General features: G+C 53.5%; 1 protein-coding gene across 1 annotated transcript; it reads left to right on the top strand.

The window, feature by feature from the left end:
• Positions 1–15402: 15402 nt before the first annotated feature.
• LOC135326202 (olfactory receptor 14A16-like) lies at positions 15403–15957 on the top strand (the record flags this gene model as incomplete). The annotated part of the gene is made up of 1 exon (XM_064504052.1): positions 15403–15957. A coding segment is annotated over one exon (555 nt), but the record flags the coding sequence as incomplete, so codon positions are not given.
• Positions 15958–19627: the final 3670 nt, after the last annotated feature.

Genomic DNA, 19627 nt, shown 5'->3' with positions numbered 1-19627 from the left:
CTGGGGGGACAATGTGGCAGGCAATGTGACTCCTGGGTGCTGGGGCTAGGCCCTAAGCCCCCAGGATCCTGTGGGGGTGGGGGCAATCCATGGCCAGGTTTCCCTGGGAGTGGGTCCCCTGTTGGGATCTGGCTCTCGCAGGAAAGGGGTGCTGCATCCCAGAGGCTGGGGTGTCCTGCAGTTCCGTGGGGCTCTCAAAAGCCTTCTGGAAATGCCCTTGCTGGAAATGGATCCTTCACCTTGTAAGAAATCCTAGTAGTCTACTTGTTTGGGAGAACCTCTGTTACTTCCCCATGGATCCTCTTCTGCCTGCGCTTGGCAGAGCATGTTTTGGGCAAGGAGATGCCATCTTCAGATGGCCACAGCCTCCGTCTTCCCACAAACTGGTGTCAAACCCCTGCAGCCAGAAGAAAGCGTGCTTGGGAGAGCAGCCTGGAAACAGGAATCCATTGCCAGGAATCCAGAATCCATTGCCACCCTGCAAGTCCTGGCTGATCCCAAGCATTCTTCTTTGAGCCATACTGGGCAGTGCCGAGGTGAGTCCAACAGGGCCATCTACCCCAGCCTTCCTGCATACACCACCGGCAGGCCCACAGCTGGTCACCCCATCGCTATCCCCCACTGCTGCCCTGTGCCCCCATGGGCTCTTCAGCCCTATGGAGTGATCCGCCAGGGCCCAGCCCGGCCCCGCAGAGAGCAGCCCCTGCCTGGCTGTGGCCCAGCCCTGCCGGGCGCAGTGCGAGGGCTGCCGAGCCCCGGGGCTGCCAAGGGCAGGGTGTCCGGGCCCCAGGGGACAGAGGACACTGCCCTGCCCCACCCGGCCCTGCCCTGGGGCAGCAGGACCCTGCCCGCAGGCTCCGGCACCCCAGCCATGCCCAGGGCCCCCGCACCGGCACCAGGGCCCGCACCAGCACCGGCTCCGGGGCTGCTCCCCTGCGCCCGGCACGGCCCCCAGGTGCAGGGCAGCCAGGAGCCCCGCGGGACCCCTGCGGCAGAGCCCAGACCCTGCAGGGCAGCGGCTGGGCCCCAGGGCCCCGCACTGCCTGGGCACATGGCACCGGGCTGCCCCCAGGCCCTGCCGCACCCCGCGCTGCCGCCCACAACATGGCGCCCAACTGCGGGGGGGGGGGGGGGGGAGGGGAGGGGCAGAGCTGACCACCAGGGCAGGAGGCTGCAAGGCTGCAATGTTTCCCCGGCAACGCCCCAGTGCTGCCTCCTATTGGCTGCTGTGAGGAGGGGGGCTGGGCTGGGTTTGACTGGTGGCTCTGTCAGCCAATCGGAGTGCAGCATGTGGAAAAACCCAGCCCTGGGAGCAGGGTGAGACCAAAGCGGGAGCGAGAGGCAGGGTGAGAGCAGGTGCAAGCGGGGCTGGCGGGGCTGTGAGCGCGTCCCGATGGTGGCAGGTGCCCTCCCGCCGGGGTGGGGGCAGTGGTGCTGCCCCGGGGCTGCTTTCCTCCCGGAGCTGCAGCAGGGGCTGGTGGGGCCGGGAGCACGGGACAAAGCGCCCTGGCCCCGGGGGAGCTGCCCTGCGAGCCAGACGTGCCGGCTGCCCCCGAGCAGCTGGGCCGGGGTGGCTGGGGGGGGTTGGGGGCAGGAAGCTTTGCCCCTCCACTGGGTCACAGACCCCTTCTCCAGCCTTTCCCGGACCAGCTGCTTTGGGGGCAGTAACTGGTCCGTAGCGGGTGTTTCACTGCCCAATGAGCATTGCGAGGCCCCGGGGTGAGTCCGGGTGGCCGCTCAGGAGCTGGCTGAGCCTTGGGGGAGGCAGGGGCAGCTGCAGGCGGCAATAGCCATGTGGCCGGGCTGTGGGCAGGGAGGTCACGGCTGTCTGCGAGAGCTGGGCCAGGAGATCCCCAGTGTCAAATCAGCTCTTAGTCAGTAGTTGCCAGGCCAGCAGGAGACCTGTGGCTCAGCTGTTGATGGTGAGGTCACTTGTGGTGGAGTAGCTGATAGGCCAGCAGCAGGAGCAAGGCTTGGATGTTGATGATGAGGTCATTTGTGACCGATTACCTGATTGGACAGCAGCAGAGCTGTGGCTGGAAAGGTGACTGTGAGGTCACTTCCAGCTGAGCAGTGGTTGGGGCAGCAGCAGGTCCTCGGCTGGGACATGTGCTTTGGAGATCACTCTGCCTGAGCAGCTGATAAGCCAGGATTGGGCTCATGGCTGGGGAAGTTATCGTGCGGTAACTGCTGTCTCAGAGACTTGTAGGGCAGTGACAGGCACATGGCTGTGAAGGGGACTGTGAGGTCATCTCCTTCTGAGTCCCTGATAGGCCAGCAGCAGGCCCCTGCCTGGGAAGTCCCTTGTGAGGTCACTGCAGACAGAGCAGCTGGCAGGCCAGCAGCTGGCACCTGGCTGGGAACTGACTCGGAGGTCCCTCCTGTCCCAGCAGCCTCGAGGGCTGCAGCAGGCTCCTGGCTGTAAAGGTGCCTGTGAGGTGCCTTCTGGGTGAGAAGCTGATAGGCCAGCAGGAGCCTCGGGCTTAGTTCATCATCCAGTAAAACAATGCCAGACCACGGTTACACAACAGCTGTATGGCCCCAGTCAATACCAACAGGCATACCAAGAGACAACCCAGTGCTCAGTTGACAACAGTATGTATACTCAACAGACAACCATACTCAGTCGATAACAGTACGCACATCAACAAGTCCTTCAGTGGAGAATTCCACAGTACCTCGATGTCTGTGGTGTGAGTCTGTGGTGTCACTTCCCCTCTGCTGACTAGGTTTGTTCAGTGATCATGGGGTCGTTGGAGGGTGTGCCACTAGGCTACAGCAACTGCACAGTGTGGTGACTCCAGCCATGGTGCCACCAGGGTTCCTGAACTCTTGGGGAGCACCCCAGAGCAAACCCCTCTTCTGTGGGCTGCACCATCCTGAGTGCCACGCTTGCCTGTGTGGCACCTATCAGATGGCTGCAAAGGCTCTAGCAGGAGACAGACAGAATGTCCCCCCCACCCAAAAGGCCTGGGCCACATGCGTACAGAGGCCTTCTGTCCAGAGAAGTTGAGGCAAAAAGAGAGGCAAGAGCTGTCCTGCTGAGCCCCTGTGAGAGCACTTCCACTCTGCTTGCTGGAGGTGGGAAGTGAAGAGGACCAGGGCTGTGGATGTGCAGAGGAATTCCCTGCTGCAAGGCCTTGGAGGACTAGAAGCAAATGGAAGGGCTGGAGAGGTGGCCTTTGTGTGTTTTGGGGCCCTTGTGTGTCCCCTGGCTGCTGCCACGTCTAGTCCTGTCCCCTGTGTGTCTCTGATGCAGAGGCACATGTTGGCTGGCAACCGTCTATGAGGCGAGGGGCAGGTGGTGTGGTGTGTCACAGTGGTGGGGTGCCCTGTGGTGGGAACGAGTGGTGGCCCCAGTGTCTTGGTGCTGCTCTGCGTGGGAGGAGGTGTCTGGAGAGAGCAATGCTGTGCGTGGGGAGTGCTGCCAGGCTGGGGAGCTGGGGGAGCCCTTGGAGGGGAGGAGGTGACTTGGCTCGCAAGGCCCAGGCTGCCCTGGTGGCGAAAGCCAGGGATGCTGGCAGCCTGCTGCCTTCTGTGCGCTGAGGTTCAGGCCTTGAGTTTCCTCAGCTCTTGCCAGGATCTGCAGCCAGACATCCCACACAGACTTTGAAATACATAGAAATATGGAGTTCAGAGTGTTTGGAGTACAAGAGGTCGTGTTTCAGAAAGGGTTCCTTGTTGGAGATTTTTGAAGTTATCACCTCTGGGATCTGTCTAACCACAGGTGTTTTTTTTAGGCTAGAGGCACTGCAGTTGCCTCCCTCTCCTATTAGCAAAGGCTAAGGGGGGATATGACCCATATGCATAATTGGTGCAGGCACTCTTTTCTTATGCGCCAGGACCCTAGAAACTCTTTGCTTATAATGAAGTAGTATCCCCCAATTAGCCCTTATCTAACCTTCTGATTAACCCCCTCTCCAATCCAGTGAAATATATCTGGAGAGAGGGTCCTGAGCTCTTCCTGCCAAAGGCCAAGCTGCTTCAGGTCTCTCTGCTGCTGCCTGCACCCTGCGCACTGCTCTGGGCTCTGACACCAGACATCCAGGGGCTGACATCTAGCAGGAGGCCGCAGAGAGCAGTTTGGATCGTGTGGGACTTTTTTCACCCACACGGTTACATGGAAAATGTCTTGCCACAGTGGAGCACTCAGAGGCGCTCTTAACGTGGCAGTGCCACAGTCATTAGCTTTTAAAATGGGAAAAACAAGGGAAACTTCCAAAGACAAAGTATTTCTTCAGAAGATAATTGGTCTTTAAAACCACTTCTCCCAGATGGAGACCACAGTGAGTCGTGATGCTCAAGCACTTTCCTGCAAGTCAGCAGGAAATACTTCAGGGGTCATAGCTGAGAACCAGCTTGTAAAGCTGAAGTTGTTTTGTGCAGATAACTTGCAAGCCCCCTCAGAATTATGTTCCTCGCCTTTCCACATGCTCCTCTCTGCTCTAAGGCAGTCATTTCTGACCTGACAGATCAGGTGTCCAACTCAGCTGAGCACATTCTGTAATGTGTCACTGAGCTGATTGAGGCCTGCAGGTTCCGAACCTCCTGCCCAATCACTTCGGGCACAGCCTGGGTCTTAGCTCACTTGTGGACTCTTCTTTGCAAGTGAACCCCCTGTGAGATGAAATCCCAAGTGTGGATCTGAGGCTAATTTGGACAAAGGTGCCCTCTTGGCAGTGAGGTGTGGATAAAAGCAAGTGAGGGTCAGTTCCTTTTAGAGTGGTCCAGAGGTCTTGCAGCAGGCCTTGCACAGTTCATCTAACCCACCCATCATCAAACTGTACATTGGAGCTTGCAAGATGGTTCCTTCTTGGTAGCACACTATAAAATACCCCTCTGACTGGTATTAATACATCACACACTACTTTGGGAAGGTTGAGCTGCCAAAGGAAGCCTCCAGATAATGTCCATGGTGTCTCTGGTCCACAGGGGCAGCACACTGGACTTGGAGGAGATCTGGGCGAGGAGCTGTGCACTGCTTGGTGGCAGATCTGCTCCACAGGGCAAGTCCTGAGCAGGGTGGCCGTGAGCCATGCCTGCCTGCCTGACGGCTGTAGGGTGGTGGGGTGGCTGCAGCAGAGGTACCCTCACAATCAGCACCCAGATGGGTCCCTGTCACCTGCATCACCTCCTCCCGCCCCTCCCCAGGGCAGTCACTTCTGCTGGGTGGGCTCTCTGAGGCACTGGGTGACATCACAAAGCCTGCTGGCCAGCACATCTGCTGAGGGCCAATCAGGCAGCTGCAGTGGAAGTGACCTCACAATCAGCACTGCAGCCATGTCCCCTTTGCCTGCCTCTCCCCATCCTCCTGCTCGTATATCATCTCTGGTGGGATGAGAGGTGGTGTGATTCTCTTCTTGTCCTCATGAAACTGGGCTCCTGGGGAAGGCAGGCTGGGGTGGCGAGGAGGTGCAGGTGTGCTCTGTGCAAAGGGGTGGCTGGAGTGCACAGGGCTTTGCCTTGGAGCAGGTGATGAGCCAGTGGAAACCTTGTAGTAAGGATAAGAGGACACAGCAGTCTGGGTGACATTCTGGGAGTGATTCAGCACATTCAGGATCTGCTTGGCAGGATCCGACAGGAGACTTCCCTGGAGGACAGAGGGGCCATGAGGCCTCTGTAAAGAGAGACTAGGCAGAGGAAGAGAGGACAGAGAGGCAGAAGAAGGGAGAGGAGACATGTCAATTTGAATACAGTAGTTTCTCAGAACAAGGTTTTTCCATTCAGAGTGTTGGTAGGAAATTGATCACATTGAATAACTGTACATTTATATAAATATTTACATTCATGCAGAGTAATTACTGTAGTGTATACATATGGTGCTGCCAATCAGAAGGAAAGAAATTATGCATTAGAATTGATATGTCTGAAGTTCTGAAGACAAAGATTTGTTTCAGTTCTTGCACAGAGCTATTCATGACACAGATTTCACCCAATGACGGGAACTTTACATTCAGGCCTTTAGAGATACATACAGAGGCCACTGCTGCCTGAGATGCCCTGTGTAGCTGTGTTCCCATGTGGTGCTAGGAAATGTGACCCAGGAACCATGAGAACCTTTCTGGAGCATTAGCTGGTCACCAGGAGAAGCATCTCCAGACCTCTCAGTGGGACAACTTTTTTCTTTCCACTGACTAGAAAGGGAAGTCCAGACAACTGGATTACCCAGAGACATCTGCACTGCAGGCGTCCAACATCAGATCAGATAATTCCCATCCCTGTTGTCACCTGAAATGGAGTCACACTTCATGACCATACAGAGAATGAAAAGGGAGAGTGGCTAGATGTGTAGGGACTCCTTTAAGATGTTACTGTAACACAGGTACATTGAGATTTGTGCAAATTAGGCCATCGATAACAAAAGCATTTTATTGAAGCTGGTCAGCCTGCTTTCCTCTATCAGCTGTGAGCAGGTGACACCTCACGCTACAACTCACTGTGTGCAAAGAGCGAGATATGGCAAGGAAGATTCTGGGCAGGGAGTGGTTTGAGGGATGCTGGACTTGTGCAAGACACAAAAATAGTATTTTTAATAGTGTAGGCGTTATTATAAAAGGTATCTTCAGGAACTGTCAATAGAAATGAAAGAAGAAAGGAATTAAATAAATTATCTAAAGCAAAAAAAAAAATTTTCTTACATCTTTCAGCTTTTGAAACATCTTTGTGTTCTTATTGAACTGGGAAAGTGATTTTCAGAGCTGGGGTGGGATGCAGTCACAGGGTCATGGACAGATGGTGCCGTTGCAGGTGCCCTGGCCCTCTATGCCCAGCCTCCATCTGCAGATCCGAGGGGCTCCAGTCTCCTGCAGGTCCCCTGCAAGAGCTGCCAGGCCCAGCCAGGTCCCTCAGAGACACCAGGGCCTCTCCAAGTGCCACTGGGTGCTTGTGACTGGACACCTGAGCTTGACCTGGAAAGGTGAAGAATTGTTTTCAACATTTCAAAAATATGAGCCCATTTTCATCAGCTCAAATGATTGACTAATTTTAATGTCAATGTTTTGCTTTGATGAAAGAGTGGAAATCTTCAGGAAAGGTGATGAACTTGGGAGAAGAAATATTGATCAGCCCTTGACCTTGTGTTTCCACTGCTCTGTCTATTAGGCTGTGGACGTAATCTCAGTGATCTCTCACATATTTCCACATGATCTGATTAAACTGGTCATTTCTAAAATCATCTTTGCATCAGACTCTCTGGACATATGCACTTTCCATAGTTTCACAGTATTCCTCCTCCCCTTGCTCTTTATCATTCAGATACCTCTCAACTTTCCAGTTGCTGCTCTGAGCTTCTGGGAGCCTGAAGCTTGCCTCGTCTTTCAGCAGTCTCAGCATCTCTTTAGCCAGCTCCTTTGTTCTGCTTCTTGTCTATCCTTTCCTATATATCTGTTGAAAACATTTCAAGGAAGGTTATGTCTTGTGGGAAGTGGAGCTCACTGGAGGCAGCTTGGACTTGACATACAGTTGAGGAGTGTCTTTTACTTCTTATGACACTTTCAAATTTTATTTTGTTTGTTTGCAGTTAAGACAAATCCTTCTGTGCCTGTTTGCAGCTGAGACGCTAAGGAAGGCAGGTGGGAATTGGTGCACATGAGCTGTAACCTTGAGCTACAGACCTGAGAGGAAAAAGCTTAGATTTTAACCAGAGTGCTCTAAGTCCCCAGTGGCTGATGAGGGAACTGTAAGGGCTGGGGAGGTGGGGAGGAAGGTTGTCCGTACATTTCTCTTATCAAAAATACTGCTTTTCCTGTATGTCCAGGCTTCATTAGGAGACCCAGTGGGTCAGTATGAATTGGAGAATGTAGGTATCGCTTATTCTGAGAACTGAAGAATAAAGAAAGCTTAAGAAGCAGACATCGTTTGTTTTCAGGTGCTCTTTGAAATCTGCCTAATTTCAATACTCTCCTGAAAGCTTCCCAATTAGCCACATGAGACTTCAAGAACTGAAGAAAATTATGCAGAGAGTCATGGCCCCTTAGGGTTTTTTGCATTTTAATGACCCCTCGGGTGTATTTGGTGCTGAGCCCATGAACCACAGATGCTGAGAAGAGACTGAAGAAACCTCTCAAGAAGTTGAAGTCAGAAGCAAATCCCAAGTTTCTTGGAGTGTTAACAGGTCCCACTGAGGACAATTACCAACAAAGTCTCCCCAGGGGCTGATTAGAGCAGAAAGCTGGAGGCCCTGATTGCAGGTAGGCAAAGGCAATGTGCAGGTGGCTGTGATGCCAAGTCAACCTGGATGTGTGTTGTCAAGCAGAGCAGCCAGGCACTGACAGCCAGCCCCTGGGCAAGGTGATCCTTTCCATCATGCATTGCTCAGGGCTCTTCCTGGGGACAGTGTGCGGGTGGGGGTGTGCAATGCCGAGTGCAGGACCATGATACGGCACCTCCTGGGCTCCCAAGGAACAAGGAGGCAGCAAGGCCACAGTGCTTTAAGGAATGGTGCCTTCTCATGGGCCTCGGTGTCAGAGACACCAGCCATAGCCAAGAGGACAAAGACCTGGCTCTGCTGGCACTCAGCCATCTCCACCTCGGGCCATCCTATGCTTTCCCACGCCTGTGCCTGTTTCCTTGCAGACTGTAGATACCCGGCCTGCTTCCCCACCTTGCTCTCACCCCGGGATCTCCCGACCTCTCCTGATGTCTCCCTGTCCTCACTTGCTTTCCCTTGAAACACAAAGCCAAGGGCTGATCACAGACTCCCTCTGGGTGACCTGTTGCACCACAGCACTACCCTAGGAGTCACATTCTTTTTACCTGAAGTCCAGTCAGAATCTCTCAAGCTACTGTTTGTGGCTCTTTCCCCTTCTCATGCTGTTTCCCACTACCAAGAAAAGCTCCATCATGCCTGAAACCACCCTTCAAGCAGTCACAGGCTCCTATTCTACTGCCCTTTGCCTGCACTTCAGCGGGCTAAAGAAGCCCAGGTCCCTCAACCTCTCCTCATGGACAGGTTTGTTCCTGCCTATGCACGGGACTTGACACTTCTCTTGTAAATCTTCATGAGGTACCTGTTGTCCAAATCACCCGAGTTCCTCAAGATCCTTCTGAACTTTAGCTCCTCCTGTGTCAAAACAAAAATAAAAGACAAAGAAACAAACAAAAAAGAAACCAATACAGCACCAATGAGTTAGGAGTAAGCAGGAGTGGGCTGATTGTAGGGGAAGGGATCAGGATGGTAAAGGAGACAAACTGAGAAGGGGGGAAGAAAAAAACTCCAGGAAACTAAAAGTGAGGTAAAGGATTGATCCGGGCTGTCTTGGGGATTGAGGTGGAGAGGACCTCAGGAGGTCTGTAGCCCAATCTCCTTGCTCACAGCAGGGTCAGCTCTGGGGTCAGACCAGGTGGCTCTGGCCTTCAGCCAGTCTGGTCTTGGAAACCTCCAAGGCAGGAGACTGCACAGCCTCTCTGGGCAACCACTTCCAAATCTTGACCATCCTCATAGTGGAAAAGCTTTTCCTTATGTCCTGCATGAACGTCTCTTCTTTCAACTTATGCCCATTGTCTCTTGTCCTCCCACTGCACTCTGGTGAAGAGCCTGGCTCCATCTTCTAGGTGACCTCCTCGTAGCCATTGGAAGGCTGCTATGAGATCCCTGCAAAGCCATCTCTTCTGCAAGCTGAACAAGCCCCATTTCCTCACAGAGCAGGTGCTCCAGCTCCCCAACTACTGCGAGGACCCTCAGCCGAATTTGCTCCCAATTATCAGCCTCTCTCTTGTTCTGGGAACCCGAAACTGGATGCAATATTCTCTAGGTGGTCTAATGAATACTGACTGGAAGGCGATCATCATTTCTCTTGACCTCCTGGCTGTGCTCCTGGTCAGACAGACCACGATGCTTCTGGCCTTCTTTGCTGCCAGGGAAAGCTGCTGGCTCATGTTTTGCCTCTGTCCCCCAGCACCTTCAGGTCCTTTTCCACAGAGCTGCTCCCCAGGTACTCAGGCTCCAGCCTGTAACACTGTGGGGTGTTGGTTAATCCCAGGTGCAAGACCTAGCATTTGTCCTTGTTGAATTTCCTGAGCTTCCTGACAGCCCATTCCTCCTGCCTGTCCAGGTCCCTCTGAATGGCAGCTCTCAAGCATATGGCTGCCCCCCCCCCCCACCTCCAGTTTGGGGTCATCCACAAGTATGATGAGTGTTACCTCCTGCATGTAACTAGTGCAGATGCTAAATGAGACAAGTTCCTGGAGACATCAATGGTGCTGCAGTTCTCTCTGTCCTCCAAGAAGAGTGCTACCCATTCATCACTGCCCTCTGACCATCCAAGCAGAGTCTCCCTCATGTGCCCAGAAATGTGACCTAGGAGGATTCATTCCATGGCTCACTCCTCACCAAAGTGAGGCTGAATTGCCTGCAGCTCCCCAGGTTGCCCTTGGGGCCTTTTTTGAAGATGGATTTCTGCAGTCATTGGGACTTTGCCCCATCTCCACAACCTTGCAAAGATGGTAGCGAGTGGCCTTGCAGTGACAGCAGCCAGCTCTCACAGCATCCTCACATGCAGCCCATCCAACCCCACTGACCTGTGTAGTTTGAGTTCTCACGAGGAATGCCTCACTAACCTCACCCACCACTGGCTGTTTTTCTCCTCTGGAGTCCTGACTCAAGGCACAACATCCCGGGAGACTTTGCTGGTGGAAACAGAAGCTAACAAGGGCTTGAGTTCCTCAGACCTATCTGCATCTGCTGCTACAAGAATCCCTGTCCCATCTAGCAGTGAGGCCACATTTTCCTTTTTATTCTTTGATTCTGACTGGAGCAGTAGCAGCTCATCTTCATGGTCTTGACGTCCCCCTGCAAGTGTCAATGGTAGAGGAGCTTTTTCTTCTCTAACACCAAGCCTATGATGCTGGACAATATTTCTAAATTCCTCCTTGGCCTCTCCCTTCTTCCCCCTGCTGTATGCTGCCCTAGTACCCTGGAGTTAAGGTGTGAGGTCCCTGTTTAGTCAAGTTGGTCCCCAAGGTGTTGGCTAGCTTTAGTGATTATCAGGATGGCCCATCCTTGTGCTTGGCAGGTCTGTCCTTAAAGACCTGTTGACTCTCTGGAGCTCCTGGGCCCTTCAGAGCTGCCTCCCATGGCATCCCCCAGAAATCCCCTGAAGAGGCCAGGAAGTCTGCTCCTCTGAAGTACAGGGTCTGTACTCTGCTACTGTCCTTCCTCACTCCCTCCAGGATTTGGGACTCCACATTTTCATGGTCACCATAGCAAAACCTGACACTATCCCATCCCTGATCAGTTCCTCCTTATTTGCAGTTTCCATATCCAGGAAAACATCATCCTTTTCTGGCTCGTTCATCTCCATCTGCCTGTGCCTGTGGCCCAGGTTGCATGCATTTGTGTATATTTGGGTTGCAGAGCCTCAGCTGTGGCACTGAGTGCAGACTGGTCATGATGAAACATGTTGCCAAGGGCCAAGGACACCACATGTGCTATATCCCCACTTCGGAGCAGAGACATGCTTGCATAGATAGCAGGCGTCCATGTAGTAGTGAAAGGAGGTTGCTAAGAAAGCAAACCCTGCAGTGCCCAAGGCCAGGGAGAAACAGAGCTGGGCTGTGCTGAAATGGCAGGAGAGGGGATTGCTGCCTGAGCTGACTCTGCAGCACCATTGGGCCTGTGACAGAGGTGAACCAATCTCCAGGAAGGACAAGTGCCACTGAAACATTCCCTGGGCCTGGATGTCCTGTGATCCAGCCAACCTGTGGATATCACTAGCCCAGTCCCTGTTCATATCAACTGAGGGTGTGAGAAGTTGTTCATGGAGAAAAACTAGAAGGGTTTGAGAGTGCAGGGACTACAGTGGGGACCTTGGTGTGATGTGCCTTCCGTCTATGCAATACTGTTGGATGTAGATGGGATGGACTTTGCGTAAAGGCAAAGGATTCAGTTGTTTGGGCACTGGTAGGAAACCTGGGAGGCTCTGGGGTGCTTTCCCAGCAACCACTCCAGAAGGACATGGCTTTCCTGTAGGTCCCATGCTGAATTTGCTAGAGACGTGGTTGTGCTGGACACCCCAGGCATGCGACATGGCCCTGCCTATGGCCTATGGCCTATCTTTATGTCACTGAATCTACTGTCTGCACTGAATTGCATTAGCTGTTTGCCTTGTACAGATCTGCTTGTGCCTCAGCTTCCTACTGAGTGGAGCTCTAGTTGCAGTAGGCATCTAGGGTCATTTCAGATGGCCAAGGCAATTCCCCACCTGACCGCCACCTGATGCTCTAGAAGGATGCGGGTGTCATAGTTGCACCGTCAGAACAAACAGACACTGGCACATGCCTGGGACCACCTCTGTCTCTTCAGCTGTCACCAGGTGTTTGTGTGTGTCCAGCTGACTCCCACCCTCCATCTCCAGTGATTACAGTGTGAGCTTAGACAAGGAGCTCCCATGCAGACACCTCTGTGATGCTCACTTCAGTTTTGGCAAAGGGAATCCCACCTCCTGTGTGTTTTTTGTAGAGCTGACAGGAGGGTTCTAAATCCCACTCCCGTCCAGGGCCTTCTAAACCACCCTGAGAAGCCCAGACTGACTCATCTGAATTAACACCCCAACCATGGGTAAATGAACTCCCTTCTTGTCTCAGCTTCGGTTCCTGCCTAGTGAAGGGATAGGAATAGGGGCTTCCAGAGTGGGACATTTCCACCTCTTGCAGATAACCATCCTCTGATGAGACAAAGTGCAATGCTGCAATCAGTCTGCCTTCAGTGCTTAGAGAGGGACCATCGGTGATTATTTTAGTTTACCTCAGTGAACATTTCCCAGGAGGAGGGAGCACAAGGGACAGAGAAATTCAGGCCTTCAGCTGGGCCTCTGCTCCTGAGTGGGGCCAGGCTCCTGGGATGGAGGGAGCTCATGGCAACCTGGCAGCACTGCCCAGACACAGCTGTGTGCAGGAGCAGCTCCTCTGCCAAGAGCAGCAGGGCTGCGGGCACTGCCTGCTGCTGCTGACATGAGCTGAGAGAAGGCAGAGAGAAGTGCAAGGCAGTGTGGAGTGGGAGGCCAGAGGAGAGCTCCTTGTGGGAGGAATCTTCACAGCCCTTGACACGGTAAGTCTTTGGCTGAGCATCCAGGGCATCCTTTTACCTCCTCCCAAGGAACCTGCAGGGGGGCAAAGCCGGGATGTACACCCAGGTCTGCCCAGGGCTGTAATTCAAAACACTCTCCCTGCACCCAGGGGTGCTGTGTGCCCAGGGCAGTGACTGTGCTGCCTGCAAGGGTCAGCACTCAGCCTGCCTGGGGAGCTCCCCACGGCTCTGCAGGGAGAAGCTCCGGGTGGGAGGAGCAACCCCCGGCAGGGCAGGTTCATTCTTCCATTGAGAGGGTGCTGTGTGGGTCAGGGCTGCTCATAGCTCTAGCTTATGCATGGGACATTTCAGAGGGGAATTTTCAAAAGAAAAGCGAAGGCAGGGATTTCCTGAAAGAGAAGTCAATTTCCTGAGATGGTGCTTTAGATTTTCTACCACCTGGCAAGGGGAAAATGAAAGCGGAGCTGTCAGGCTTGTTGGACAACAGACTGAGACTCATTAACAGTTTCAATGAGCAGCTAATGTGTCTGCTAGGAGCTTCTGACAGTCCCTTCACCCATCCCTCAGTCTATAGACAGCACCAGCTTCCCCTTTGCTGGCCTCATCAGGGTTTATCTGACCTGCTCCTTAGCACCTGCAAACATGAGGATGCCCCTGGACAGTGCCCTGCTGCTGGGAGGTTTCTGGAGGGGAGAACTGAGCTCACTGAGGGAGGTGTCAGCACTGCAGGAACTGACCATGACCTGCTCAGCTCCATCCTCCCATAATGTTTCTGTTAGCAGTTCCCTCTCGTTGCCTGCCCATCTCTGCTGCCTGGAGCTGTTCCTCATGAGAGTCAGAAACCTTGTCACACTCTTCATCACCCTCTCCATCTCTGGGCTGAGAGAGAGGAATTTGGAAATGTTCACTGTGAAACTGAACTCCTCCGCTCCCAGCTCAGTCCAGTGTCTTTCTTAGAGGAACTTGTGAGTGTGGTTGTCCTTCACCTGAGTGAGGTGCAAGTGCAGGACAGTGAAGGACAAGACTCACTGACAGACCAGGTCCCATGACCACCTACGAAGTCACCACAGAGTTCCCTCTTGGGATGCACAAGGGCTCATGCTGAGAGCAACTGAAATGCCAAAGATTTCTACCCTGTCAAAGAATGCTCCCACGCTGAGAAGGAGGCATGTAAAATGCGTGTGTGTGTGTGTGTGTGTGTGTGTGTGTGTATACACCATTATATATATATATCTCTGTATATATATATGCATATCAATATATCATCAGACTCCTCCACTGATCATTTTGCAGAGAAAAATGGGTTTCCAAATGTTGACCAGCCCTTCCACACATGGGGTGGACATATTCTGCTGCAGGATGTGTGCATCAGAGCTAATCACTTCCCATTCTCTCCTCAGTGCCTGGAGGAAGGGCGCAGATGGTAAACTGGTGTGAGGACAGGGTCTATCTCATTGGAACAGAGACATTGAGAAAGGGTCAGGCACCCCCTGCCTTCACTTGACTGTTTCTCTGCCTTCCTGGAGTGGGAGTTGGCGTGACTGATCCAGACACAGACACCTCTGTTCAAGAGGACAAGGCTGGCAGAGATGTATATCTTCTCTTTCAGATACAGCTGGCATGAGAGCTGTGTTCAGCTCTCATTGTGGTAAATAGAGAATATTCCCCAATATATTGGTACGTGGACCAAGTCCCCTGCTCCCAGCACCCATCCCCAGGTATCCCACCACATAGCAAGGTCAGTTTGACAACTCTATTTACACCCCCCAGCAAAACAGGGCTGACTCCTCTGGAGCCCACGGGCAGAGGCCCTTGCTCTGCACAGCACAGTCAGCCAGTGCAAACAGAGCTCCAGAAAGGGAGCTGAATGAAGGTAAAGGACAGAGGAAATGCAGGGGTTTCTATGGGAAACAGAATGGGTTTGGCTCAGAGAAGGCTGTTCTAACCCGACACTATCTTTTCCTCCTTGGATAGTCCACAAAGCCTCGAGCAAGCAAATGTCCAACAGCAGCTCCCTCAACGAGTTCCTCCTCCTGGCATTCGCTGACACACGGGAGCTGCAGCTCTTGCACTTCCTGCTCTTCCTGGGCATCTACCTGGCTGCCCTCCTGGGCAATGGCCTCATCATCACAGCCGTAGCCTGCGACCACCACCTCCACACCCCCATGTACTTCTTCCTCCTCAACCTCTCCCTCCTCGACCTTGGCACCATCTCCACCACTGTCCCCAAATCCATAACCAATTCCCTGTGGGACACCAGGGCCATCTCCTACTCAGGATGTGCTGCCCAGATATTTTTCTTCTTTTTTTTATTTCTAGCAGAGTTTTATCTCCTCACAGTCATGGCCTATGACCGCTTTGTGGCCATCTGCAGACCCCTGCACTACGGGACCCTCATGGGCAGCAGAGCTTGTGTCAAAATGGCAGCAGCTGCCTGGGGCAGTGGTTTTCTTTGTGCTCTCCTGCACACTGCTAACACATTTTCAATACCACTCTGCCAAGGCAACACAGTGGACCAGTTCTTCTGTGAGATTCCCCAGATCCTCAAGCTCTCCTGCTCAGATGCCTACCTCAGGGAAGTGGGACTTCTCGTGGTTGGTGCCTGTTTATCTTTGGGGTGTTTCGTTTTCATTGTGGTGTCCTACGTGCAGATCTTCACTGCTGTGCTGAGGATCCCCTCTGAGCAGGGCCGGCACAAAGCCTTTTCCATGTGCCTCCCGCACCTGGCCGTGGTCTCCCTGTTTGTCAGCACTGGCACGTTTGCCCACCTGAAGCCCCCCTCCATCTCCTCCCCATCTCTGGATCTGGTGGTGACTGTTCTGTACACGGTGGTGCCTTCAGCAGTGAACCCGCTCATCTACAGCATGAGGAACAAGGAGCTCAAACAGGCACTGAAGAAACTGATTCACTTGATACTAGTTCAGCAGCAATGAGCTGCCCATCTCTCTTCACAGGCAATTTCTAATTTGTCTCAGGTAACTGCTGTGCTTTGTTCTGTCTGTAATAATCATGTTTGTATACAAATGTTTGAATTCCTCCCCCTTCTCCAGAGGCATGAACCATATCTGTCTGACCCAGATGCCTTCTGTGAATATGTCTATCACTGTGGCAGAGCTGGCCTCTCAAGTAGCATCTCTGTAATAAAAGAGGATTTCCTCAATGCAGTGCCTGAAGGCTGGGCTCTCCTTCCAAAGTGGGAGCCATGAATCCGCTCAGGGAGTTTCACTCAAAAAGGCCCTGTCACCATGGTTGGGTTTTTCCATGGGCTGAGGCGGATGAGCTCAGAGAGTGATTTGTTAGGGAATGAGGGCTGGATTCAGGTGTCACTTGTGGGTGCCCAGTGCCCCCGGGGAGGGTGAGTGGTCAAGACATATCTGCTGGGGACTGTCTCAGATATTACAGGGCTGGTGACAGATGTCCATCCTTCTGGAAGGCGATACGGAGCCACTCGGAGAGCACAGGGCGCCTCCAGGGACGGCGTGTGCTGGGATAGGCAGTGAATGGAGACTCGCTAAACCAAGTGGAGTCACACAAAATAAAGGGCTAAACTGAAGAATGCAGCACATCAGGGCTCAGCAGTCTCAGGAGTGGGAAGGGAAGGGAGCCTCAAGAGCAGTTCATGTCATCTGCCATGAAGAACCCTGGCCTGGATCTAATGGCACATCTGAACCCATCCTGAGCCATTCGAAATGCCCTGTGATTGCTCTGAGCATCCTCCACAGCCACAGACCCTGGGGAGGGGGTTCTCAGGTGCAATGATGCTGGGCCAGCTGGGTCTGCTTCCTGCCCTGACCAGCACAGCCAGTGCAGAGTCATCCCGGGGCCCACAGCCCACTCACCCTGCAGAGCAGCACCGCCAGCCTGGAGCCCTGTGGGGAGCACAGGGGAGATGTGCAGGACCGGCTGGCCAGGCCAGCACAGACACGCTCACCTGGGGAAAGGTTCTCAGGGAAGCAGGGACTTCTGTGGAGAAGAGCAAAGGAGCAACTGTGTGCTTGTGGGGAGGAATAAATACAAACCTGTTTCTGTGTGTGTCAACTCAGGGCAGGCTGCTCTGTCACTGGAGCAGCTGGAGTTGCTCCAGGGCCCCCAGGGCCAGGAGACTTGTGTCGTCCTGGGGAGGGGGCTGACACAGAATAGCTGCAGGCACTCTGAGTTAAAGTCCCCCAAACGTGCGAGCAGTGGCGACAGGGAGTGACTGGCCTCCATTTCCTTGGGCTCTTGCTGGTGTCCAGCTCTGCAGCTGATGGGGAGACTGACACCCCTCTCTACCTCCTGGGAGTTGCCGTGCCCTGCAGAGGGGCTGGGGCTGTGGGGTGAGTGCCCAGAGCTCTGCAGCCCCCTGCCACAGGCACTGCTGCGGGGCCACCCCAGCCTGGGCTGCTGTGCTGGGTGGGCTGGGGAGAGGGCAGGGGAGGTGGGGAGAGCTGGGAAGGGGCTGGGCTGGAAAGGCCAGGGAGGGGAGTGTTAAAGAACAGCGAACTGAAACTGTCTAGAGGTAGCTGCTTAGCACAACTTATACAAAACTTGCTCAGCATGAGGAACAAAGAGCTCAAGGAGGCACTGAGGAAACTGATTCAACTGGTACTAGTTCAGCAGAAATAACCTGCCCATCCTTCTTCACAAGGGGTTTCTAATTTCTCTTAGACATCACCTGTGCTTTGGGCATTCTCCTTGTGATAGCCGTGTTTGTACACAAATGTCTGAATTCCTTCCACTTCTCCAGGAGCTCATACCCAGTCTGTCTGACCCAGAGGTCTTCTGTGAATATGTCTATCACTGTGTCAGATGTGGTCTCTTTAAGAAAAGAGGATTTCTTCAGTTCAGTGCCTGAAGGTTGGGCTATTCTTCCAAAGCTGGAGTCAAAAATGTGCTCAAGGATCTTCGCCCTGAAAAACACTGTTGCTTTTCCGGGGCACTCCTTGGCCTCAAGGCAATGAGCTCAAGGGGTGATTTCTTAGGGAACAAAGGCTGGATTCATGTCGCATTTGTGAGTACTCAGTGCTCCTGGAGGTGGTGAGTGGTTGTGTGGTATCTCCCATATGACAGGACTGGAGACTGATGCCTGTCTGTCTCGAAGGGAGTATGGATCCCCCAGGGCCTCTGCAAGAGCACCATGTGCTTTGGGGTGGGCAGTGAATGGAGCTTCTCAAAATCAGGCACAGTCACCCAAAGGTGAAGGTATAAACCAATGAATGCCCAGGCTAGTGAGAGCTCTGCAATCCAATGAGAGGCAGTAGGGACCCTGCAGGCACAAGGAGGGAGCCTGGAGAGTGGTTCATGTCACCTTGAATCCAAAACCATGGGCTATATTTAATGACATGCCTGAACACAACCTGAGGCATTTGAAATGCCCTGTGATTGCGCACAGCATCCTCCATGGCCACAGACCCCTTGGTAGGGGGGTTGTCAGGTGCAATGATGCCCATCCAGCTGGGTCTGCTTCCCGCCCTGACCACCACAGCCAGTCTGGAGTCACCCCGTGGCCCTGTTGCCCCACAGCCACTTGCGCTGCAGAGCAGCACCACCTGCTCGGGCCCAATGGGGAGCACAGGGGAGGGTGCAGGAATGGCTGGGCAGGCCAGCACTGATGTGTTCACCTGGGGAAAGGCTCTCCGGAGAGCAGGGATATGGCAGAGCGCCTGCCTTGTATGTCCCCATCCTGCTGGGAGGATGGCACAGGCACCAGGGAAATGGCCTGATTCTGCCTGGAGTGGGTGCAGGACTTCTGCATGTGAGATGAATGCAACAGCTTCTGCAGAACACTGGCCATGATCCCTCACTGCAGCCCCCACTGCCCTCTGCCCCTGCCCTGCTGCCCTGCTGCCACCCCCATGCTGCCCCATCTCCCATCTCCTCTCCCCACACTGCAGGGACCAGCAGTGCAGCAGGAGCTGGCACAGCCCCACAGCCACTGCCCGGCCCTGGCCCTCCCCCCACCTCCCCCACCAAACATGACATCCATCTCCAAGAAGGACAAGAAGGAGGATCTGGGGAAGGACCTGGGACTTGTGGTGGACATCAAGTTGACAAGAAGTCAGCAGGGTGCTCTTGTAGCAAGGACAGCCGCAGGCAGCAGGGCGAGTGCAGTGGGACACACGAAATAGCCTGGCAGCCTCAACCAAAGAGGAGCAAAATAAAGGAAGGGCAGAACTCACAGACTACCCATGTTGGAGAGAGTGGTATGCTCAGCAAGTGCTCAGGTACTGCAAACATTTTAAAACAACCAAAAAATGGCATTTCTGCCAACGGCTAAGTGGCTGGATGTCCCAGACTTGCTCTAGGGGGACTTCTGGTTTACTCTACCTCTAACAGCATGGCCAGGATGATGATTTTGTAGTGATAGAACATGCCTTTGCTCATCTAACTTCACCCAAGATTAAAGCTTTAGGATTCATGCTCAAGCACACCAATGGGGGGAAAAGAAACCAACCCCCCCCCTTTCCATTGCCTTCAGTGGCTGCAAGATGGAGCCTGATTCTAGTCTGAAAGAGAAACCATTAGGACTGAATGTCCTGAGGGGGACTATAAACTACCTGATGCCTTTTGTGCTCTTCAGTGATGTTTCCTCTGGTCCCACCTCAGTCTACACTGAACTCTGTT

The sequence above is a fragment of the Dromaius novaehollandiae genome, unplaced genomic scaffold (genome assembly GCF_036370855.1).
Source record: "Dromaius novaehollandiae isolate bDroNov1 unplaced genomic scaffold, bDroNov1.hap1 HAP1_SCAFFOLD_37, whole genome shotgun sequence".
NCBI classification, from domain to species: Eukaryota; Metazoa; Chordata; class Aves; order Casuariiformes; family Dromaiidae; genus Dromaius; species Dromaius novaehollandiae.
The sequence above is the reverse complement of the archived record's forward strand: the minus strand, read 5'-3'. Positions and strand labels throughout refer to the sequence as shown.